General features: G+C 39.2%; 1 protein-coding gene across 1 annotated transcript; it reads right to left on the reverse strand.

Annotated features, from left to right (window-relative positions):
• Window positions 1-45: 45 nt before the first annotated feature.
• LOC120477482 (solute carrier family 53 member 1) lies at window positions 46-25,810 on the reverse strand. The gene is made up of 16 exons (XM_089130691.1): window positions 25,654-25,810; window positions 25,271-25,422; window positions 25,105-25,156; window positions 16,804-16,884; window positions 16,530-16,726; window positions 15,078-15,230; window positions 14,903-14,983; window positions 13,955-14,036; window positions 13,555-13,742; window positions 13,357-13,467; window positions 11,132-11,291; window positions 7,094-7,306; window positions 6,840-7,000; window positions 862-998; window positions 508-693; window positions 46-180 (listed from the first exon to the last, which is right to left on the reverse strand). Exons 1-16 carry the CDS (start codon window positions 25,808-25,810, stop codon window positions 120-122), a joined length of 2,172 nt encoding a protein of 723 aa, XP_088986817.1. The 3' UTR covers window positions 46-119.
• Window positions 25,811-26,029: the final 219 nt, after the last annotated feature.

A 26,029-nucleotide genomic window follows, 5' to 3' on the forward strand; every position in this document is an offset into this window, starting at 1 on the left:
TTAGCTCAGTTTTACTTGAATACAGAAAATACAATACATGTGAAATGTCTCAACGAGGTCTAGACATTCAGAGATGAATTTTGAATCTTGTTCATTTGCATACGGATAGATTTTCTTCCTTAAATACATGGACGAATCTCTGCATCTGTTCCCCCAGCAGGCAGTTTTGTCTCCTTTACCCTGAAAAAGAACACCATTGTTCATTTTCAGATATCAGTGACTATGTTCTTTGAATTATTGGTAACGTTTTCTTTTACAGTACAGTACTTACAGTATACTTACAGTGTACTTACCTAGAAAGTACTGGCTAATATAAGGTAAGTACATGGAACAAGGGTAGGTTCAGGGTTAGTACTAGTTATTACCCAGTAGTTGTAGTTACTAAAATAAGTACATAGTATTTACATGGGTAACTGGACTGTAAAAGGAAGCGTTACCGAATTATTAAAAACAAACAAACAAAAAAACTAAGATGGAACAGATTCAGCAGCTGTCCCAGACAATAACCTCTGATTTGGGAAAGGTAAACAGCATTTGGTGCCATGTGTGGTAATTTTTTTATGATCTTTATACATCACATTCTGATCCTTTTCCAGATGCCTCCAGATGTTCCAGAAATCACGAACAGCACAACATTTCTCACAGTTTTTCAGCTGCTCGTTCTCAAGCCGAAAGAGATTCCAAATACAACGCCTGGTTGAACAGAAAGAAATAATTAAGAAAAGAATACAAGGACAATCTAATCCTGAATATTTTTTCCTATGAGTCAGGTGCCACCGTTAAATTAAATTATAGCAAAATGTAATTTGCGCTGATCATCCTGGATTACAAGTTGCTTAGAGCGTGTGACTGAAATCGAACCTGAGGACTTCCAGTGGTGCCAGCAGGGCACTTGCAGTGGCAGCCGCAGATGAATCCTTCATCTGAGCCAGGAGGATATTTATAGCCCAGGAGACCCGCAACAGCACATCCGCCAGCATGGCTGCATAGTAGTACAACTGCAAGAGCACATCTCTCACTAAGAGCAGTTGCAGGACTGTTTGACCCCTTACCCTCCAACAGAGATTCATTTAGTGGAACCTTTTCAGCCTGAAACTTCATGAGATGCTAGAGATAAATGCTTTCACTGTCAAATAGACTAAATCAAGCACAACAAAATGTGACTTTGAGCTGTGATATGGTCAATTTGACAGAGTAATGCTTGAATTTAAATAATGATGGCAGGAGGGTTTAGTATAGTATCACTACTGCTGAAAGTCAATAAGGACTGCTGTCTTAGAAGGGTTGCCAGATCTGTTTAACAAAATCAGCCCTTTGGCCAATCAAAAATAGCCCAATTAAACTAGCCTAAAAACTAGCACTAATACCAAAACTCAAAATATGCCACTCCTATACTTCAAATATACTTTACAGACCCGGTTATACTTGAAAATTACTGCACTGTAAAACTGTGAAGTGATCTCTCACGTGTGTACATCACTCATTGTGTTTACACAGAGATTTCGGAAGTTTTACATTTCACTGTGAAGATCTAAATATCGAAATCGTCTTCCATTGCAATTTAAATGCGATCTATATGTGTGAGAGATCACTTCCGAGAGAAGCGCCTGTACCTTCAGATCACTTGGACGTGGCTGTGGTTACAAGAGGTAAAAAAGATATACATACTGTTCGTTTTCTCACACAAACCGCTCGTTTCGTTTACGAGTCATTAAATCATGTTGCATTCTCCTGTTTTTCAAGTGGACCCAGGGAGAACCCCATGAAACTAAATAATATGACTGACAGACAAGAAAGGTTCGACCTAAAAATATCAAAATTGAAAATACTGTGGAAACAAAGACACCTGCATCTTGGATGCCCTTGAGGTAAGCTAAAACATATAAAAAATTAATTTCAAAGTGAACTATCCCTTTAAGAGAAGAAAACTAAACAAGAGGTATTGCACAAAATAAGCTTTACAAGCCCAGAAGTTTCCAAGCAGCATAACAGTAATGACTTTATGACCTTCTTCTCTTACAAGATGGATAACATCAGGGAGAAAAATTGCCATAGAAGAGGACGAATTTTCTAAACTCGTTAAATCATCTAAATCGACAACATGTATGTTAGACCCTTTACCAACTAAGCTGAAAGAGATACTTCCAGAGGTCATAGATTCTCTTCTCAATATCATTAATTCATCTTTGTTACTAAGATACACACCAAAAACTTTTAGCTGGCTATTATATAACCACTTGTTAAAAAAACGCAACTTGATCATACAGAATTGAGTCAATTAGATCTCAAATCTACCTTTTCTGTCAAAGATACTAGAAATAGTACTGAGACAGCTATCATCAAAGTCACAAATGATTTGCTCTTATCATCTGATCGTGATTGTATTTCGCTATTGGTGTTACCCGATCTTAGTGCTGCATTTGATACTATTTACACAAAATTCTTTTAAATAGATTCGAAAATGATGTTGGCAACAGTGTAATTGCATTAGCATGGTTTAAATGATACTTATCTGACTGTTATCAGTTTGTAGCAGTAAATGAAGAGGTGTCTTATCGATCACAAGTTTAGTATGGTGTACCACAAGTCTCAGTACTAGGACCATTGCTGTTCACACTGTACATACTACCCTTAGTATCATATCATTAGGAAGTATGGCATTAGTTTTCACTGTTATACTGATGATACTCAGCTCTATATTTCTTCACTCCCCGAAGAAACTTAAAAATTCACAAAATTAACGGAATGTATAGCTGATATAAAAAACTGAATGATTCTAATTTGTTTTTAAAAAACAGATTCTAATTATTGGACAAAAAATTTCCTCATGTAATAACCTAAAATACTGTCTAACACTTGATGGCTCCTCTGTCAAGTCTTCGTCATCGGTTAGGAACATGGTTGTGCTCTTTGATAGCAATCTTTCATTTGAAAGTCAAATTAATAGTATCTGTTAAACCGTATTTTTCCATCTTAAAAATATATCTAATATATCCGGTTCTGTCAACACTACATTGGCTGCCTATTAAGCTTTGTAATAAAGTATAGTAAGTAATAAACTATACTTCAGCTAAGTAATAAAAATATTACTAATTACTTACAAAGCACTAAATGGTTTAGCTCCCCAGTACTTGAGCGAGCTCTATAGTCCTTCACGTCTTTTGCGATCTCAAAATTCCGGCCAGTTGATAATACCTAGAATATCAAAATCGACTGCTGGCGGTAGATCCTTTTCCTATTTAGCACCAAAACTTTGGAACAGTCTTCCTAGCATTTTCCGGGAAGTTGACACACTCTGTCAGTTCAAAGCTAGACCATAGCTGTCAACCCTCCCGTTTTTTCCGGGTTTCTCACGTATTTTTACTCTTTTCCCGCTGTCTTCCCGTTTTAGTATTTTCCCGTAAAATATCCCGTATTTTTACTCTGATTGTGTGAGACGTACGAGCTCGGACTGATTCGGCTTGAAGTCGTTTATTCTCAGATGCGGCGCCGCGCGCGCTGGCCGGAGACACACTGGCTGTGTGGCGTGTCCGTTTTTATTTCGGTTCCCATCCCAGATAGCAGACTGACATTGAATCAACGTGGAAATATGACATTGAAACAACGTTGATCTGACATTGTTTTGCTCATCGAATTAACGTTGAACCAACGTCAGACGCGTCATTCTTTCAAAACTAACGGAAAATCAACTTGAAATCAACGCATTGTTTCAACGTTATGAAAGCAAACCAATTTTCGATTTTCATTTAGCTTTGAAGAATGCCGCGTCTGACGTTGTTTCAACGTTATGAAAGCAAACCAATTATCGATTTCATTTAGCTTTGAAGAATGCCGCGTCTGACGTTGGTTCAACGTTAATTCGATGAGCAAAATCAACGTTGTTTCAATGTCATGAGAGACGTCGTTTCCACGTTGATTCAATGTCAGTTTGCTGTCTGGGATGTTAACAGATTAGAGCTTGCACACTCCAGAAAACGCGTGCATGCTAGAAATAGAACTGACGCCTATTTTTTCACGTGACACGCAAGCGTGTTGAAAGCGTTTCCAGGCAAAAAAATAAAAAAAATAAAAAATAAATAAAAATAAATAAAAAATAGGAAACGATGTTTATATGTCATTTGTACTCGAATAGCCTACATTTTACATTTTGATGTTTGAAAGTCAAGGTTTTTACATAAATTCAGATATCAATGTAGTTTAAACAAATAATAATTATAATAATCGATTTATAGGCTATTACCATTAGTTTTGCCTATATATAATTTAATGTCATATAACATATAAATAAAATATCTTTTCTTTTCTTTTTTTTTCATTTGTTTCTTATGCTCTTAACAATGATTACACAAAGAAGAAGAAAAAACTTTTGGAAAAAAACGTTCTGGGCCTCAGGAGGATATAAAGATGGGATAGGCTACAATGAGTGTGTCTTCTGAGTGACGGTCCACCACCAGGCTAAATATAGGCTCTTTAAAACTACATAAAATGTGTAAATGTAATTGAAATAAACAGACAGCCCACTTCCCTATTTTGTGGGTTTTGGAAGATGTGATAACAGTTGAAATTGTTGTCATAAAGGCAAGAGCAACACACCGCTAATCCAAATGTAGATTTTTTTTTTCTTTAAATGACACTAGTTTCTAGGCTAGTTATTAACTCTTTAGACTTTTAAGGATTAGTGCTTTATTTTTTAAAGTTTGTGGGTAAGAATCGTGTAAAAAAAAAAAATCCCTTATTTTGGGGAAGGATTCCGGGAAAACTCCCTTATTTTCAATGTTCAATGTTGACAGCTATGAGCTAGACTAGAAACAAATCTATTTGACCTTGCATATACATATACATAACACACTATAGACTTCTATAATTCAATGTTAGGCTGCATAGATTAGGTACGCCGGAACACATCCCATAAATCCTAATGTACTTGTTAGAATGAACTCTTAAGCATGTGCACACCATCAGCATTCTCACAGGTCCGCGATTTTAATGTTTGCGTAGAGAGAACTTAAAGAGGTCATGAACTGGCTTTTTAAATTTTATTATACTGTTTTCTGAGGTGAACTTATGACGTTCGCTTGGTTTTTGCATTCAAAAACATCAAAATGTATAAGCTATTTTCTACCTTAGCTTTGAGACCAGCTCAAAAAATGCACGTTTTTTTTTTGCACTGAATACTTGGAAGTAAACGCCCACTGCTGTGAGTGGATAACAGTTTTGCATATTATAATGAGTTTTTCAACTCACCTTGTCGGTGTACGTGGGAAAAATTGTTTTGTTGTCCAATGTTGTAAAATAGCAACCGGAATGATTCGCCCATACATGTTCGACCCAGAGTCCGTGTGTTGCACAATTCCTGTCAGATTCATATATAGACGGCACAGCAGTCTTTACTCTTAATCGTCTGCAAATCCAGTCTTGTTTACAAAACCATCCTCAGGGAAATGAAGCCAACAGATGGTTTTACCCTCATCAGCTGGAGTGGAACGTCATTAAAAATAAAGTTTATCCATGCAGTCCTATTGGAATACACAGGAAGCATATGCAGTGTCTTTTTCCACAACCAGGCAGCCTATTCTGTATTGCTCGGTAGCTCGATCCGGTTTGTCATCAAGAGGTAGGCCTCTATGTTATTTAGCTATGTGTGTAATGCGCGAATCGGTGGGCGGGGCTAAACTGGCCGTGTTATAGAAGGAGTTGATCTTCTTCTGTGAGGTGGTGTTTTAACCCCTTTGACGTCATAGTTCCCCACTTTTAAAAATGAGTCGTTTGCTGGGGCTGGTGTCAATAAAAGCTTATTGGACTAACAAGGACGTTTTCAGTTCTGAAACTTACAGGATATTCTTATAATATGATAACCTCTTAGATATCAAAAGCTCAAGGAAATTTCTCAGTTCATCACACCTTTAAGAGTTTTCTGTTAGAATGGTGTTGTGCCATCGGCGCCTAAATTAATAACTAATAATCGTTGCAACGGAAGTGAATCAATTAAAACTAATTTAGCTGGAAAATAACTTTATTCTAGAGCTGCCATAAAGCCAAAACAATCTGTTTCTTTAATTTCCTATTATCACTGTAAAGCAGCTTTGGAACAATCTACATTGTTAAAAGCCCTATGTAAATTAATGACTTGAGTTGACTTGACATTAACACTAACACGGCATTAAATTAATGACTTGACTTAACTTGACATTAACACTAACATCTCCCCCCATATTAATCTTGTGCAAAACCAAAATAACACTTAATTTCAACATTTATTATCCTTATACAGTCTGATGCAAAGCACATATTACTAGAAAAGTTTACGTAACTTTAAATAATAATAATCTGATAATAATATATAATAATAATATGAAAGTTACTATTTACAGTTTACAGTCTAAAATAAACATTTCAAGATATTACTAGGTTTTCAATCAATGGAAATGCTTGATACTTTTTTTTGTTCTTGACAACATGTCACCATGGAAACAAAACAGCCCGCACCAAGGCGTAGCAGTGACCCTCCCTCACAAAACTCTCCTAACTCTGTCTCATCATCTACCACAGATTTATCATTGTTAGAATATAAATATGAAAGAGTAAAGAGTTGTTCAGCTGAAGTCTGTTTAGTGTTGATTCAGTTCCATTGTAAAGATCATCAATTATTAAATAAGTACATTTCAGTTCTGCAAAAAAAGATGTCTTCGTCCAGCTCAGTTCAGTTCTCATACAAGCATCAGTACAGGCAGATAAATAATATCCGGTGAATAGAGAAAAAAAAAAAAAAAAAACCTTGGGAGCTCAGGCTCAGTCGGGGGGCCATTTCTAATTATGTTATACTTTTTTTACTAACTTACCTGTTGAGAGTACACCAACTCGTCTTTTAGCAGGCCGTTTCCCTGAAGTAATCCCCAGTCCATCCTCAAATCCCAACTCACTGTAACTACAACACCCGTACAGGTAGCCACAGCCCATATGTACAGGTATATCCTCCCTTCCACAAGCAGGGCAGATCTCTCTATTGCACATATAGACACAAATAGACTAATAGACCATCATAACATTTTCAAGAATCCTAAATGCTACCTATTTATTTGGTTGTGTAGCCTACCTCTGGCCATATTATAGAGGCCGGCGAATGTGACCATAAGAAACACAGTGAAGTATTTTCCTGCATTCAGGAGATGTAGTGAGTGACCAGTGTCCCAGAAGCACCTCAGGCATTGTGCAAATCTAAGCCATGGTGGAAAACACTGGATCAGACAGGTTACAGCCATACTATACTGTCCACAGTCCAGAGTCACTGTAACAAACAGAAGAACATCTCAACTGAAAAACATCACATGAATATGAAGAGGTTTGAAGTTGAAGTAGTTCTGTCCTAAAACTTAATTTTACTAAAGTGCCCCTGTGGTGAAAATCAAGTATTTAATGTTGTTAATACTGTATGTCTATGTGGTATTTTAATGTGATTTAAGACAAATCAAATGCAAATGTCAAAAGTCAACACCATTTCTGAGTATTTTCTCCTTAAAATAACAATGAAACAAAGACAGTCTAAAAAACGCTATTTGAAATCTCTGGTGTTTCTGACGTCACAAACTACCTTGTAACTAATCACGTAAATGTGTGATGGTCAACGAGTGGATCTCGGAGCTGGTGTGAGTGGAGGCGGGGCTAAATTGCATATTCATAGAACCGCTTATATTAAATGAGGCACGAGTGTAGAATTACATTCAAGCTATTTTAAGGCATTAAGAATTTTTTTTTTAGAAAACAACTTTTAAATATGTAATTTTGGTGATCAAAGATGAGTTTTAAATATGACAGCACGCTCTGTGTTCCATTCACAGTACATAATACGGTAACACTTTACAATAAGGTTCATTAGTTAACATTAGTTAATGTATAACATGCACTAACCATGAGCAATAAATTTGTTACTGCATTTGTTCATCTTTGTTAATGTTAGTTCATGAAAATACAGCTGTTCATTGTTTGTTCATGTTAGTTCACGGTGCATTAACTAATGTTAACAAGATTTTAATCAAGTATTAGTAAATGTTGAAAATAACATTAACAAACATTAACAAATGCTGTATATGTGCTATTAATTATTAGTTCATATTAACTAATGTAGTTAACTAATGTTAACTAACGAACCTTATTGTAAAGTGTTACCTTTGGTCTTGACATTCAAACTTTATGATTTCTGTTCATTCACAAGCTATCAATTCAATTCTGTTTTCGGTTCAATTCGATTCTATATCGATTCATTTTTGATATAACATTGGAATCCTGTCAGTTGGTATATTACAGCTTAAAATAACTTTATATGTATACAAACATTTAAGTTGGGCAGTTTTTATAATAATAACTTTACATAATGATATTTAGAATATAATATTTATATATAGTGCCTACCCTCCTATTTAATGGGGTGTTGAAAACTATTTCCTGTATATCACCTCCTTAGCATGCATTATATGCTTGTTATATTAATCAGAGCATAAAGGGACAAACTGCCAGCTCACACTGTACTGATTATGCAAAAGTTTTTAAACCATTCAAGCTCGATAAGACACTAAAGAAAACGCAGTGCAGTACTGGCACACATCTGTGAATCACTTGTCTGTGTGACTGTGACACACACATGACTTGTGCACACAGAAAGCCGCTTCAGACAGTGCTGGAATGGACACACACTTAGAAAAACACACAATATTATGCCAAAATGCCTGTTTTGTTAAGTAAGTTTTGTCCTCGCAAGCACATTCTTAAATGTGTTAATTTAAGTTTTAAATGAACGTAAAAAATGTGAGAAAATGGGATGTGTGTGTGGCAGGTCTTAAAGTGACAGCAACCTAATAAATCTGAAGATGTTTGTCATTAAGGATAATCAAAGAACAAAAGAAATAGAGAAATTCACTCATTGCTCTTTTCGAAGTAACTTTTGTAGCTTTAATAAGGATTAATCAGTATTTAATTTATAATTTATGCTATGAAGACTGTAGTGTTTGATAACTCAATTCAATTTCTGTATACAGTATATTCGACCTGTTTGACTAACCTAAAAAAATCTTAAAGCACTGTTTGCAGCTGACGCCTTGGGAAGCATTTGACCATGCTTCAATATCTGACGCTTTGGTCGCCCTTTTAGCGTCAATCAGATGACGCCCTAGGATCACGTGTAACCTAACTGACGCTTTCCTGTACTAACTTTCCAGTTAGATGACGCCGTAGGATCTCCTAAAGCGGCAAATATTGAAGCATGGTCAAAAGGTCATACCTTGGGGTGAGAATGTGTTGGGATATGCAAGTCAAAAACAATAAATACAATTACTTCTTATGATCTGGTCAGACTGGGTCAATAGAAAACATTGAGCCCTGATATATTAAAGGACATAGGTAAATGTAACATTTGAAGAGTTCAGATGCAAAAGCCTCTAAATGCCATTTGAAATTTTCTTCTTTAATGATGATTTTTATCAAACTTGTATATTTAAGTTCAGTAATTTCACTTAAATAACAAGTAATAGGTAATTATCATTGCCATTCAAGTGAAATCACTGAACTTAAATATACAAGCTTGATAAAAAAATGATCATTCTAGAAGAAAATTTCAAATGGCACTTAGAGGCTTTTGCATCTGAACTCTTCATTTATTGTAATGGGTTTTTGCAAAGATTGTTCTAATTCAAGTTCACCGGAATTAAAAGTTGTCAGATTTTTTTAAAGCTTTTAATTATACTGTAATGCTAAATGTCTATAATTAATTGCTAAAATAGAGAAAAAAAAATATTTCATGAAGACATCAATAGCAGTATTGCCATCGGTAATACCAGCCTTCTTTCATAAAAAAAGATACCATTAAAGGTGCAATGTGTAAAAATGTTGAGTATCTATTAACAGAATTGCAATATGACATGTTTTCAGTGGTGTATAAAGAACTTAATAAACCGTAATGTTTTTATTACCTTAGAATGAGACATTTATATCTACATAACCGCGTCATCCCCTTCTATAAAGGTCGACATATTGTGACGTCATGTTTCTACCGTAGCCGAAAACGAACAAACAGCACTACAGAACGCGTTTCGTCACTACCTTGAAAGAGAAGCAGCAGAAACCTAGAGGCCATAAACACCGTGACTTTTCCCTCGAGAGTGGTGTAAAATATGTAGTTGGATTGTTTCATGTAATTTAGTTCTCCCTCGCTGTGTTATGGGTGTATTATGTGGGGATGTGCTGGTTACATTCCCGAGACAGCTGATTAGTACTCATGTCATTGACCGTAAAACAGTATGTTACAGGAATCACTAACCCGTCGATCTTGGAAGAGATCTAAGTCGATCATGAAGACAGAGTTTTCAAAATTAGAGAAAAAAGCCTATTGTGTGTAGTAAATGGTGTCTATGGGATGCGGAGGTGCGCTCGCTGTGACAATCATATCATTTTTGCCGCGCGCACTTTTGGCTCATGCAGACGGGTCGAGTATAAACAAGGCTTTACCCTTTAACCAGTTCAGCCACAGTAACAGCTCATATTAGCCAGCTAAACTTTTACTACCCTGTTAAAAAAATATATAGCTGCATAGTTTCATGTGGTTCTTCTCCCTCGCTGTATTGTGGGCTTGCTGTGTGGGGAGAAATGTGCTGGTTACGTTTGTGAGACAATGAGCTGATTACTATTATTAAATTAAATTATGTATTAAAACCTTGATCCTCACCTGACTATGACTGTGTAAACTTTATGGACTGTGGTACAGAAACAGTGACAATGTTAGACACTCTTGGCTTACTCTGGCTATTCTCTGCTGTCTCAGGCGACGAGATATTTGTCCCGTTTTAGCCACCGTAGCTTCTTCGAAAGGGAGGGGTGAGCAGTGGGCTGAGCCCTTAGTGCGTACTCGCAACCAAACCGCTAGATGTCGCTGAAAATCACACACTGCACCTTTAAATAGAGGCTACTGCTTTTTTGTTGTTTCTACATTAATTTGTAGATGAAATGTGAAATTATTACAATATAAAAATATATTAAAATCTTGAATGTTAGGTGTGATTAGTTGTTGTTTATTTTATCAATTGAAAATGTTAAATAATATAATATGGAATGGAATGGAAGAGGTTTAAGATTAGGCCCCTCTTACCTGATGGAGGGCTGTCAGACCACATATTTGTCCAGTTGATCTGATAGAAGCACAGCAGATCCCTCAAGCCAAGGAACAGAGGGCTTAGACTGTTGAATTGATCAGCGAGCCAGCATTCTGAAAAACCCACAGGCTGGAAGGGGGCTGCCAAGACCTTACACTGTGAAATGGGTATTTCAATGTATAAATGAGGACATTGTGTATGACGATACATTCTCTAGAGACCACTGCTGATAAAACATGTGCTATTGCAAAACATTTTACAGGAAATATAGCAAGGCACTATAGTTGACAACATATTTACCCTACTTATTAATAAAGACAAGCTTTCAACACAAACATTAAAACGTCCACCGAGGTTGGCTTCTTCTGCTTTGCAAAATAAGAATGTTTTGTTCAGCCGCTATAGGTAAATAACTATAAGAATAGCAAAGTGCAGTAAATGGTAAAACTATTTGTGCTAAAAAAAAAAAAAGTGTGTTCATGATTACTATAATAAATGAATGCTATGATAACAAATGTGTACCCTTCTGAAAAATCCAGCAAACCAGCATGACTTCCATGTTGGTCCAGGCTAGTTTGTTCTGGTTAGTGCTGGTTTAGCTGGTGGACCAGCATAGTCATGTTGTTCTCAAGCAAACTGGAGCTGGTGAAGCTTAAACAAGTGTTTTTGGGACAAGCAATTATTTTCCTAACATATTTCTTTGTAAGATATTAATTATGTAAATGAATAAAAATATATGATTAGAACATATTATTTATTGTAATATATAATTAGAACATACTTAGTAACTTGTAATTAGAACACAGTAATGGTGTTTTGTTCCTGAATAAATTAATGTTTTTGTACAAATCAGTTGAATAAATGATTCAATTACTCACTCGTAAAGTAAGGGTACATCTCGATACTCAAACTGATGCTTCTTTTTTTTTTCCTGTGACCCGGAAACCAATCAAATAAAGCCATATTGAAAGACATCTAAATCGTCTATCTGCACTATGATTAGGCGAGGCACAAGGAGTGAGGAAGCTTCCAGAGATATAAGCGAGGATGCACAGGTCTTTCTTTTTGAGAAACCTGTATAAATTATCCTCCCACTTCACATATGTCACAGTAATTTTAATTTATGCTATTCCTTTGCAGTTTAAATAAACTTTCTTAAAAATGTCTTTAAATAACCAAATTTCAACAACATGAGCACAGCAATGAGGTTTTAAGTGACGCTCGAATGATCAAGACTAGTCCAATATACAAATAACAATTCCTTCGATTCCTCTGTCCTTATTTCTTTCGTTGCAGCCTTCCCTTGCATACTAGGAAACAATGATGCACAAATTAGAAATGAGAAGCACACAAAGTCACTTGTTTCATTCCTTAATGAATTGTTTTGATCAAATCGGTTGAATTAATTCTTCAGTGACATTTGTCAGCACCTACTGGCTAATCTCAAACTAACGGTGCAACTTGCAGAGAGTGTCACTGAAAGTTTTCCACCACTAAACAGTCTACCTGGGTCTCGCTACACCAACCCGGTCTCATCCCAAGACGTCATATAACTGATGTTTTGGGACGTCTTTTGACCATACGTCAATATTCGCCTTTTTAGGGCCCCCTTAAACGTCGGTAGATGAGGTAATGGGATCCTGACTCTACCCCATACCTAAACCTAACCCTAAACCTAACCCGTCACCTAACTGACGTTAAAGGTAAAGCGTCAGTTGCATGACGGCCTGGGATCGCCATCTACCGACATTTAAGGGGGCCCTAAAAAGGCAGATATTGACGTATGGTCAAAATACGTCCCAAAACGTCAGTTACAGCCCATTCTCACCCCCAAGGCGTCACTTAACTGACGCCTTGGGAAGCATTTGGACATGCTTCAATATCTGACGCTTTAGGCGCCCTTTAGCGTCAGTTAGATGACGCCCTAGGATCGCGTGTACCCTACCCCCACCCCACACCTAAACCTAACCGCGTCCTCTAACTGACGCTTTCCTTTAGCGTCAATTAGATGACGCCGTAGGATCGCGTCATGTAAGTGACGCTAAAGGGCGCCTAAAACGTCAAATATTGAAGCATGGTCAAAGGTGACGCCTTGGGGTGAGAATGCGTTGTCAGTTATATGACTTTTTGGGATGAGACTGTGTTAGCTACACAAACAAAGTGGAGTGAATAAAATCAAAAGTCAAGTCTTACCATTGTGGCTATCTTAGTCATGTCTTACCATTGTGACCATGAGCCAGCGACGGTGGAGCTGCTGTGGGATTGACAGCACAGGAGAATGAAGACTAGCCAGTACACTAGCGCACCAGCACACAGTCAGAACCCCGGCCATCTGCATTACACAGTCAAATATATGAGGCCTCAGCACAGTAATCATAAGAGTACTAAACAAACTCAAATAAATGATTTCACAACTCACCTCAAAAAGATGGTAGCACGAGAGGTGGTCTCTGGGATCCAGTCCAAAGATGAGCTTGTGGTTTATTGCTGAAGTATTAAAGCAGTACAGGTTCAGTCCGATCAGGAACAAAAACTCAATCAGCAGGAAACTTCCCTTGTAAAGCTTTAGCTGAGGCTTCAGAAGCTCCAGGTCTGTTTCATTGAGCACTTTCAAGACATATTGGACATTAGTACATACACTGGCAAATAGATGACATGAAATCCATTCTATCATAATTATATTTTTTCACACATAATGGTTAATAATAGAATGGAGACCCTCATAGCTATATATCGAAAATGATATGCCATTGTTGTAGATTAGTTCTGTGATTAATTGTTAAGGGAAATAGTAGGAAAGAGGTTGTAAATTTACTAACCTCTGGAGGTTAAAATGGCAAGGAGCGCCAGGATGAGGCCGCAAAAAAAGCCTGTCCGAAACATTATCCACACCCCGACTTTCTTTGTACAGAACAAAATAAGACTATAATGTGTAAGAGGCTTCAAAGAATGCACTGTATTGCTAATGTATCTTCCATTTCTTTCTTTATAAAATCTGGACTTCAGTGGTACAAAAGGACTTCAACAGCAAAAAAATCATTATTTCATACCTCTGTAGTTTAATTCTCTATTATTAATCCTAAGTATGAAGAAAAATGTCTAGATAATTTTTAACTAAAACCATATGATATATACGGATGAGAAATAAAATTGTGAAACATGTTAATTAATAAATCAAATGATGTCATTTAACAATAGAACATCTGATTTTAGATAAATAAGAGAACACTTTTTTTACAATAGCACTTTATTTTGTTGTTTGTTTGTGTACAGCCCATTCTCACCCCCAAGGCGTCACTTAACTGACGCCTTGGGAAGCATTTGGACATGCTTCAATATCTGACGCTTTAGGCGCCCTTTAGCGTCAGTTAGATGACGCCCTAGGATCGCGTGTACCCTACCCCCACCCCACACCTAAACCTAACCGCGTCCTCTAACTGACGCTTTCCTTTAGCGTCAGTTCGATGACGCCGTGGGATCGCGTCATGTAAGTGACGCGCCGAAAACGCCGCCGAAAACGTCAAATATTGAAGCATGGTCAAAGGTGACGCCTTGGGGTGAGAATGCGTGGTTGTGTAACAGTACAGTAGAAAGGAAAAAAAAAATTGTTTTGTTAATAATACAAACTTTAAAGCCAGCTATTTTATTTGAATGCCATGCTTTTCATAAAGAGTCTTTATCTGTTTGCATTTTTCAGTATACCTGCTGATTCAGAGCCACTTGTTTCATTTAGGAGCATACTCACAGGTGACACTGTTTGTTCTTACCAGTGTTTTGTCCATTGCTGGGACTTCAAGTTTTTTCATTGCTCTCAGTTTGTCGCCCCCCTCCAGCTGAATCATAAACGTCTGTAGATTTACATTAAGTTTACTGATCCAGAAACTGGATGTTCTGTAATGAATGAAATGAACTAAAGGAACAGTTAAAGTCCTGCATTCTCACCTCCAGTTTAGACATGAGATGTTCACATTTGCCTCTGTCTCTGTTGAGCAGAGATGTGTCAAGCCTCTCATTTCTCCATTTTTGGCCATGTTCAGAAGCAAACTTTGAATCGTACATTATGGTGATCTCGCAGAAACATCTGTAATTAAATTCCTATGAAACAATCCAGCACAAAGTATGTTGAAAGTAATTTGCATTGTTTTATAGCATTTCATTCATTAAGCTGAGAGAGTCATTAAGAACTGATATACTAACTTTCAAAAGTTTGAGGTCAATATGATTTCTCAATACGACAGTAAAGTAAAGTAAATGCAGTCTCATCCCAAGACGTCATATAACTGATGTCTTGGGATGTCTTTTGACCATACGTCAACATCTGCCGTTTTAGGCCGGATACCCTTTAACGTCAGTTACATGACGATCCTGGGACGTCATACAACTGACGCTTTACCTTTAACGTCAGTTAGGTCGGTGACGAGGTATGTTTAGGGGTAGGTTTAGGTCTGGGGTAGGGTTAGGATCCAATAATGTCATCTAACTGACGTTAAAGGGTACCCTAAAACGGCGGATGTTGACGTATGGTCAAAAGACGTCCTGGGATGAGACTGTGTTAGTAAATGACATTGAAGACATTTATAATGTTCTAAAAGATTTCGATAAAATACATTAAAAGTCTTTTAATAATCCCAAAAAGTGTTTTACATTTACATACAAAAGAACAGTTATTTTAAAGTATGGTAATATTTATATTGATAGTTGCACAGATTTTTTTTTTTTTTATCAAATAAACAGTGTTGTAGTACTCGAGACTCGGACTCGGTCTCGAGACCATATTTTAATGGTCTTGGTCTTGTCATGGACTCGTGTCCATTTGGACTCGGAATTGACTCGTACTCGAACATTTTTTTTTTTAGGACTCGGAATTATTCCCGAGTCCACTCGAGTTCAATTAAAAATATTTTTCATGATTATTAATGTATGTTAATAAAATATTTCTTTAAATTGATTGACACGCCCAGTGATTGGTGATTTTCTAGTGCGCAACTGCACATGACAAATTGTAATAAAATTACTTTTAACACCACCTACTATGTGGCCTTTTTACCCTAAACTGATCATATTTTTTAAACTAAGTAAATTCAGTAAAAAAAAAAAAAAAGGATTTCTCTAAGTAAATAAAAGTAAATTAGGTAATCAACCCTCACTGGTCTCGGTCTCGACTCGGACTCGACCGTATCTAGTCTCGGACTGGACTCGGACTCGACTCTCTATGGACTCGGTCTTGACACGGACTCGACTCTCTCTGGTCTCGGTGTCGACTCGGACTCGAGTGAGGTGGTCTCGACTACAACACTGCAAATAAATGCAGCCTTCCTGAGCATGAGTCTCTTTCAAAAACATTTAAAAAAATCTTACTGACCCCAAAGTGTGTGTGTGTGTGTGTAAGACCACCTGGTATTTTTGCAAAAAGGCCAGGCTCAGGTAAAGCTCACAAACTGCCATTTTGATTTGTTTTATATTGGTGTTTTTTCTTTTGATAGGTGAGGAAGTTCTGATGACACAATTATTTCCTTGAACTTTGGATCCAGAAACATCCTGAGCTACGATCCCAAATGTTTCCAGTCTGTTGTGGGCTTCTGATAGTTTCTCTGTAATAAAGAAATGCATAGGTATATATCTACTTTTATTGTAAATGATCTGCTCTAAGTACTTTTGAGTTGTCTACCTGAATAGAAGAGGTTAACCTTATTCAGCTCTTCCTCACAGCTTGTGAAGAATTCCCCCATTACAGACCTTTGAATGTTTCCTATGAAGTGGTCCCATTATTACTGATAGTTCTTTTTTATTCGCTTTTTTTAATATTATTTTGACGAGTATTAAAAAAAAAGAGTATTAATATCATTTTAATCGTGTTTTGATACTATTTTCACAAGTAAGGTGTAGATTCTCAAAACTCTTAGTACTAATATCACAACAGATCATCAAAGTGCACCTTTTTCAAACATTTCAGCATATTTTCAATTGTGTTCATTCTTTTCACTAAACGGGCCCTATCATACACACGATGCAATGCAGCACTAGGTGCGACGCAAGTTGCTAGTGTCAGCCCAGCACAGTTACCATTTTCACATCCTGCGCCATGTTGTAAATAGCAAATGCATTTATGCTCATTTGTGCGCTCATGGGTGTGCTGGTCTAAAAAAATGAGGTGATATAGACTGACCCATTGACCAACTGAAACCTGGTCTAAAGTCATTGGCTTTTTATGTTATTTAAAGAGTGCGTTAGTAATATGCGCTTAGAGGTTTTTCCACTTGCAAAGTCCACCATGTAAATAGCGAGCCCAATCTCATGAAAGTTCGTATCTATAGTACGAATGTCATTTCTCGTGCCATTTATACGCCAAAAATAGTTTTTGCGTGTATATGGTATGCATTTTTCGTGTGCATATGATATGCACTTTTATATATAAGTACGAACTCCCCACCCCCCTTCCCCCTAAACCTACCCAAGGGGTTTTTTAGTGCGCATATGCACGCAAAAAAAAAAACTTTTTTGACGTATAAATGCCACGAGAAATGACAATCATGGTATAGATACGCACTTTCATGAGACTGTGTTAGCACAATAGCGCAATAGCACCATTGGCTTTTAAAGGGAATGAGAGATGAGACTCTGATTGGTTTATTGCGTGTTGCACCCAAAACACACCCATTTTTCATTAAGAGAATAGGGAAAACCCTTTTAGACCATGTGCAGGGCACGCCAAACATTTTCCCGTCATTAAACTAGCAAAAGTGGATTCGGACAAGCCCTAAGTGTACTTGTACGCGGTTTAAGACCATGCGCTTAGATCGTTGAAGGGCCTATGTGTTTTATCTATATACAACATGACATCATGACTTTTGCGTAAACATATACGCCACTTTCGAGTCAGGTGGCGTGTTATCTCCACGCATTTCACGAGTTCACACGTACAGGAAATCAAATATAATTTTAATGCGTATTTGGCTTGCTGTTCGGGGGAGGGCTCCGAGCTCGGAATTTTGCCCGAACCCAGAGTACTCCCCCCTATACTGGGGTAGACCCAGCCCAGAGTGAGGTGATGGGGTGGTGGAGGGATGCTGAGAGACTTGTCGTGAGACATGAGGTGAGAGAAGCTTTATTTATACCGGCTTCCTTTGAGTTGATTGGTTGATTACCTGAACATGCTCCTCCCGAACTTTGTTTACATAAAACTTCATTTCACGAGTTCACACGTACAGGAAATCAAATATAATTTTAATGCGTATTTAGCTTGCTGTTCGGGGGAGGGCTCCGAGCTCGGAATTTTGCCCGAACCCAGAGTACTCCCCAAAAAGCAAGGTATGGGACAGCGAGTGTAAAAATATTTCCCCCAAAAAAGTGAAGGGCATGAGAAGGTAATTACTAAAGAACGAGCTTGACCGTTCGACCATTGAGGGCTCTCGCGACGTCCGACGGGAACTTGGATGCTCACAGCATCGGACGGATAAGCCCCGCCAGCAGTTGAACTGACAGCTCGATGACGCCAGATTTATACGAGCGGGATATTGGAACGAGTTAAGCCGTTCAACCGGGAGGGCTCTCGCGGCATCCGACGGGAACTTGAGTGCACACAGCGTCGGAAGGGTAAGCCTCGCCAGTTGAACGGGGGCGCCCGCTGTACTCGGTCGGGAGGGCTCGACCGGCGCTTCGAAGGGTGCTGGGGCACGGGAATAGACCTCTCGCGGCCCAACGAACGGGGAGCCCTTGCGGCGACACGAGCGCGGTCGTCCAACGATGATGAAAATAGGCAGGCTCTCACTGCGATTCGGACGGGAGGGCTCGACCAGCGGCTCGGAAAGGGGGACGAGCCCGACCCACGAGCGGGGAGCCGTCACTTCGTACGAACGGGGGAGCCTGCAATTTTAAAATGTTACGCCGTAATTTGGATATGCTTACGACGCGGGCGTGGAATACGGTGATGGTGTCGATGAACGGAGCGCAACAGGTGATGGAAATTAACTAATTAATTAGTAAGGGCTTGGTGAGCGTTTCGGATGTGGAAGCGGCTGGATCTAATGTAAGTATTGAAAGCTTCAGATGACCAACGACGACCGAGGGTTTGGATTTGTTGTTGGGAAAGACCTTTTTGTGCGGCTGTGGTTGCTGCGCCGATGCGAAAAGAATGGCTTGAAAATTGGTTTGCAGAGATGCCAGATTTGGTGAGGACTGCTTTGAGATGTTTTTGGAACCAGAATCTCGTGGCTGGATGATTGGAGTCGTCTGTGAAGAGTGGATCGAGAGGGGATTTTAGCGTGGAACGTTTATACTGAAGGTAATTTAGCAGGGAATGAAAAGGTTGAATGGGAGTCGGCAGATTGAAAATATATACAAAATGACCTTTTTTAGCTCGATCTGTTTGCTTTGTTTGATGAAGAAAGATATAGTTTCGTTATCCACGATCTGCAAATCTGAAATGGTAGGGTGAATGTTTGGATTGAAATTGGATGTGATTGTCAATTCTGAGCAACGGAGAATGCCGAAGAAAGCTAAAATAAACATAGCTTCTAATGTGCGCGCTGTGTTGGTGGAGTGGTATCCTAGACGGAGTGATGAAATGCATTTGGCGAGTATATCAATTGTAATGGGTTGTCTGGTATCCGGGCGAGTGGGGTGAGTTCTTTGAATTCCTTTAATGAGAAGGGACGTTTGGAAGTTATTGATAGCGGGGGCGGGCTTACCATAAGTTAGTTTGTGAAAGAATTGAATGCCGCTTAAATAGCTTTTTATGGATCCGGCTTGGAGACCTTTAACTTGGTTGAGGTGGAATAAGAAAGAAGTAAAGGTTAGAAGAGAAAAATCGGGAAACGGCAGGTAATGCGAGAGGTGAAATAATTTGAAAAATTTCCACGCGGTGTAGTATGATTGGGGAGTTCTGGGAGAAACTGCTTGCAGGATAGAAACGATGGACGCGACCAGAAGGGATTTCAACGGATGGTTTATGGGAAGATTAGTAGAGAATACCGTACCGGTGTTGGAACGGGGTCTGCTTCTGGTGCCAGCATCCTGAATCTCTGAAAATAGAAATGGGAGAGAGAGTCAGCGATTTTGTTGAGAACACCTGTGACGTGTTTTTCATTAATAATGAACTGATCGCACGCGGAGAACCAGATGAGGCGTCTGAGGAGTGGCATTATTACAGGTGAGCGAGAACGACCTTTATTGATGCATTGTATGGTTGCTTCGTTGTCGCAATGAATTTGGAAGCTTTAGATGATCATTCTTTTCCCCCATAGGGAAGCTGCGACGACGATCGGGTAAAGCTCAAAAAGGGCCGAGGAGGCTGAGGACTTGGGAGTGTCTAGCAGCTGGGGGGGCCAGGGAGATGCTAACCAGCGACCTTGGTAATAACCTCCGAAACCGACTGAGGGAGCTGCATCTGTGAACAGTTTGATTAAGGAAAGTGATCCATAATTTTAGCTCCTTTTTTGCACTCACGAGATAGGATGATTTGATCTTCCAGCGCGTGAACTGATGACAAGAGGGCGAGGAGATGCGCGATGAACGGGCGGCCTTGCGGGATGATGCGCATTGCATAGTTTAAGTGGCCAAGCAGCGAGAGGAGTTCGCGTTCGGAACACTTTGAGCGTCCGTAAGATTGGCGGCGCTAAAAATGTTTGATTTTTTCCTGAGCTAACAGAAACCCTAGCTCGGTGAAGCCTTTTTGCACCCTGACGAGGTGAGCCGCGGGGAAGGCGTCGTGAGGTGAAATGATTATGAAATCATCGAGCAGATGGAGAAGGTGAGGAATTGCATGGTTGTTGGAAAGGATCCAACGCAGTGGCGTAGCTTCTGGGCATGCAGAGTATGCACGTGCATGTGAGCCCGGCCAATAGGGGCCCGCTCATGGGGAATTTTTTATTAAAACCAGGTAAACCATTTTTAAAGTGTAGCCACAATAATATATTTTTTGTTTGCATGTCATGATATATTTCTGAAGCGTTTTATTTTTTATGGGAGTGCGGTGAGTCATTATTTCGAACTCTGTGCTCTGGCCATGGAATAGCGGCTAATAGGTGAATGTGGCATGAATATGTCTACATTCGCGAGATGGACGTATGCCCGTAGCTATTCGTTCTGTGTTTTCTTTCTAAATAGTAAACGTTAGGCAACATGTGGCTTCTGATAGGGTGTCAAAAAATTTTGGGGGGCTGCTTTGCAACCGAATGTTAGGCGTACAGAAAAAATAAAAAAAAATTTCGCCAGATCACGCCGAATAAATGCCACTAATCTGGGTGGATAGGCATTACTTTCAAAGGAGAAGTGATATCTACTTTCGCCATCCACGTGCCGCGACCTGCTGTTTTGATAATGGATATAGCTTGATCAATGTCGTGATATTTTAATTGAATACTCTTCGAGGGGAATGAGACTGTTGATGCTTGGATGTGGAGAGTTGTGAGGAGCTGTGAGGTCGATTATCAAGTGCTTTTTTCCTGAAAATTTCTTGTAGCCACGCCTATGGGCCTAATGCGAAATTTGTCGAACGGGGGGGTGGGGGGGGGGGGGGGGGGGGGCTCGAACGGACCGATCATGGAACCTAATACCTAATTTCTTTTTTGACCGTCTACCCCTTCAGGCTCTGCATGGAGGATTATTGAAGATTGAAGACTAAAGATTATTGAAGATGATGTTTTTCGCAGGCTGGCGTTCTACGCCAGGTTTAAAACTTTGGCTGAGACCGGACAGCAGGTAATTTATAAAGTTGACGTCTGGGTGATGGAATCATTTCCAGCCAGACGGGAGATATTCACAAGGAGAGATAGTTCTCACCTTTACAGCTTATACATGACATACAACACGGGCGTGGGCACCGCCACAATAATTACGAATGTGGAGATAACGATGGCGTTGTCTTTGGCATTTACCCTCGTTGGAATAGTTACAGATTTGCCTGTTGGACACGATGTTTGGGGCTCTGTTCGGAAAATCGCCACCGGAAGAGAGGTCCTCTTTTGCTGGTCGTGGGACATGGCCTGTGGATTTGACGGGGATCTGTGCTGGGCCGGGAGGAATCGAGGGATTAATTTGCGGACATGCCGTGGTGGCATGGTTTACGGACCTGCAAGAGATGTTTCGGCACCCGAGAAACACGCGATTATGGAGATCAGAGTCCAACGCTCCCCAGTAAGGACACTGATTTCATTGATAAATATGGACGGCACATTTAGCAGAAAATAATTTGTGATAAGTGAAAAATTACTACCCCCAAACGACAGCGCGAGCTCCGCTATGATAGAAATGTAATAGTTGAGCTCGCACCGTCTATGGGAAAAAACAGAGCATGTGACTTCGGTATAATGGTTAAAGGAAATACGAAATTCGGCTAACGACAGTGTGCGAGATGAAAAACCTGCGTGTTGTTTTTTAAGGTGACGGATATATCGCCGCAATCCACCTGGCGATTGGATTCCGATTCCGAGGAGGGAGAGGAAGCATTTGCGGAGCTGATGTGATGTTGATGTTGCAGAGATCTGGAGCTAACGGTGCCACGTGGGAGGGGCTGAGGAGGAGATTTGACCTGGAAGAAAAAGAAAAACCCTTCCGCGACTGGGTCTGGGGCGCGTGGGCGGAGCCCGTCACTGAAGGTGGAGACGCTGAAGGGCGAGCGATCTGGGTCCGGCAGTTATATAAATCTACTTTTTCGATCTGCGAGAAAAGTTAATGTCGGAAATAAATAAGGGCTTGACTCAGCGCTTTAACGATCCACTTCCTTATGGGAGGTATGTTTGGGTGGGTCAAAAGTGTGAAGACGCGGAGGAAGATGGTGGGGTTCTCGCCGGCGGTGGTGAGGGGAGTCCTCGGCATCTTGGCGTGCACGGAGAGGATCGCGGAAGCTGGCGTCCCCGGTTTGAGGAGGCTGGAGATGGAACGATCCGCGGATTGCGATGGAGTTTCATCAGCGACGAGAGAATCGTCATCGGAAGGGAAAAGCTCTAACTCAGACATGACGGCACGAGGGCGGAGTCAAATGCTGAGAGACTTGTCGTGAGACATGAGGTGAGAGAAGCTTTATTTATACCGGCTTCCTTTGAGTTGATTGGTTGATTACCTGAACATGCTCCTCCCAAACTTTGTTTACATAAAACTTCATTTTGTGCTATCCGCATGTATCCGCGTGTATGCGTATATGTCTACGCCATTAACGTCCGCGTCATTCCGCGTGTCTGAACACGCAGTCAAATCTCCAGTCATAAATGCCATTAACCCCAGTGACGGTTAAGTTTAGGGATGGGGTTGAGGTAAGTCATATCTTTTTTTTACCTAGGATGGTAAGGGAACAGTCAGAAATGCCATTAACCCCAGTGACGGTTAGGTTTAGGGACGGGGTTGAGGTAAGTCATATATTTATATAACGTTAAGTCAACGGCGTTCATAAACACAGCTGAAAGGCGATTATGCGTCTTGATAGCACGCCAAAAATGGAAATACGAATTGGCGTGTCATACACACGCTACTTCATGAGATCTGTCTGCTATATAAATGTTTCATTCACAGTAACTGCCCTTCATAAAGCAATCAAACATTTGATTTGCGTCTCTGCTCATTCAGTTTAATATATGTTTCTGATATATCCAAATGAACTTTATGGTTAATCAATTAATCATTTGGTACATCTGTAGATTGTAGATAGATATTGATTCTACAGACAGACAGCTTCTATGGAACTTGTTTGCAATTTCCGATTTGGATAACCAAGTGTAATTAATTCTTTTTACATAAGTGATTCTAGATAATAACCACCACTATGTTCAAAGTGTGTGCGTGTGTGCGTGTGTGTGTGTGTGTGTGAGAGAGAGAGAGAGAGAGAGAGAGAGAGAGAGAGAGAGAGAGAGAGAGAGAGAGAGAGAGAGACCGTTTGTGAACATACTCATGATAGAGTACAAGGGAGTGGAAACAGTCAGTGACTATGATCTGTAACATCAGATTGATCAAAGATGCGTCCAGGGAGACAGATGGCATCAAACACAGCATTTATATCAGTATGTATGCCATGTGATACTGTAAACAGATTACCATGGTAGAGACTGACACATTACTGTAACTCACCCTTCAGCTGTTAAGGTCCATACACTCTAGATTCAGTCATATGGCATAGAGTGAAAACATGTACTGTATTGCCAGCAATCTCTGTTCTAGCAGAATATCATGGCAGTTTCATAATCACACCTTTTGATAACACACCAGATAGATACTACATTATGGATTAAATTACATAAGTTAGGCAATGTAAGTGTGTTTTATAATGTCTGTATTACTGTAATTATTACAGCAACAAGGAAACCGGTTGTTGCATTTTTTTTTCTGTCGAATGAACTGCCTGTTAAAAGTACTAAATTGAAAGAAGATCATACTGTTGTGTTTCAGTGTGATTAAACTAATGTTATCATTATATATTACAATAATCTTGTTTGAAAAAATGATTATATGGACTGAAATGTGTATAACTGTAATGAAAGCATGGGGATGGGTTTTGAAAGAATAATTAGCTGTTACAAGTGTAATCAGTTTGGATTTTGTACAGATTTTTGTAAGAATTTTGAAAATGTACACCTTACTTGTGAAAATAGAACTAAAGCGAATAATATAACTGTAATATTATTCACTAACTCCCTGCGTATACAGCCATTCACAACATCTCAATCGTTTCCCTCATTAAGCATTCTCCTTTGCAAAGTTATTAATGATTCATTTGACCTGCTTCACCTTTGATATTGTGAGGATTGCTGCCATAGAATGTCGAAATCTATCATGCATTTCATTCCAATGAAATAATTTATACTGTTGTAAATGGCGATCATAAATATGCCTTAAGTTGACATCATTCATTTTTAAAACTCATTTTAACAGTGTAAAATTCATGCAAAAATGCAAAAGACTAAGAAATGTTATTTTGATGGTGGAGTACTCTCACATAACTTGAATTCATCGTCTAAAACAGCCAGTATGCCGATGCTCTTACCATAACAACTGAGGTTAAGCCTGTCTTTCTGTTTCAGCATAGACTTCAGGGTCTGAAAAACAAAATGCTCTCTATAATTTGGTTCATCATGCTAAGTTACACTTACAGTTGTACTACATTACTGAAAGTGTGACGAATATATTCAAGAACATGAAACCAAACTCACCTCATAGCTGATATATTGCTTCTTCCATTCAGGAATCATTTGTAAATCCGGGTGGTCAGACAATATCATTTTGACTTGCTTAACAGCACTAAGTGAGTTCCAGTGTTTCTCCAGGAGTGTGTGTGTGTGTGTTTGTGTGTGTGCGAGCGAGCCTCAAAACAATAGAATATATGATAAGGAAGGGGCAGTCACAGTGGAAGAACACAAAGACTCACTAAACCCGCATGTATAATTCAGAGATGTATCATGATCTTTCTTATTTGAAGTATCTTTTCTTTTTAGCAAGACTCTGGAAAGTAAACATATGGCTACAATATTTGAATTACAATAGAATCAAAACAGTTAAAGTGAATTGGCCTCGTAAAGGCCAATGCACACTTCACCGTCAAACGCAGACCAACGCACATAGCCGTCAGGAATAACACACTGATCCGACAAAACCCACGTGTCTGTTGTTGTCGGTCCAATACACGATTTGTGTCTGTCAGTGCAGTGTGATGATTTGGTCTTTAGAAGACAAAGCCAGGCCAGGCGCTTCATGCAGTACAGAGTAAAAGATTTGTCTCCGTTTCATCACTAATTTAAAGTTTAGCACTTTTCCCTTTAATGCTGTTCTCATTAATATAAATATTTAGATTTTCTAGTCTATTGGGGTTCTCAACTCTGACCCTCAACCTTAATCAAATACCTGAACAGGCTAATGAAAGTCTTCAGGTTAAAAGTTTTTTTTTGTTGGTTTGGTTTTTTTTTTTTTTTTTG

Source organism: Pimephales promelas, chromosome 4, assembly GCF_988280905.1.
Source record: "Pimephales promelas chromosome 4, fPimPro1.hap1.1, whole genome shotgun sequence".
NCBI lineage: Eukaryota > Metazoa > Chordata > Actinopteri > Cypriniformes > Leuciscidae > Pimephales > Pimephales promelas.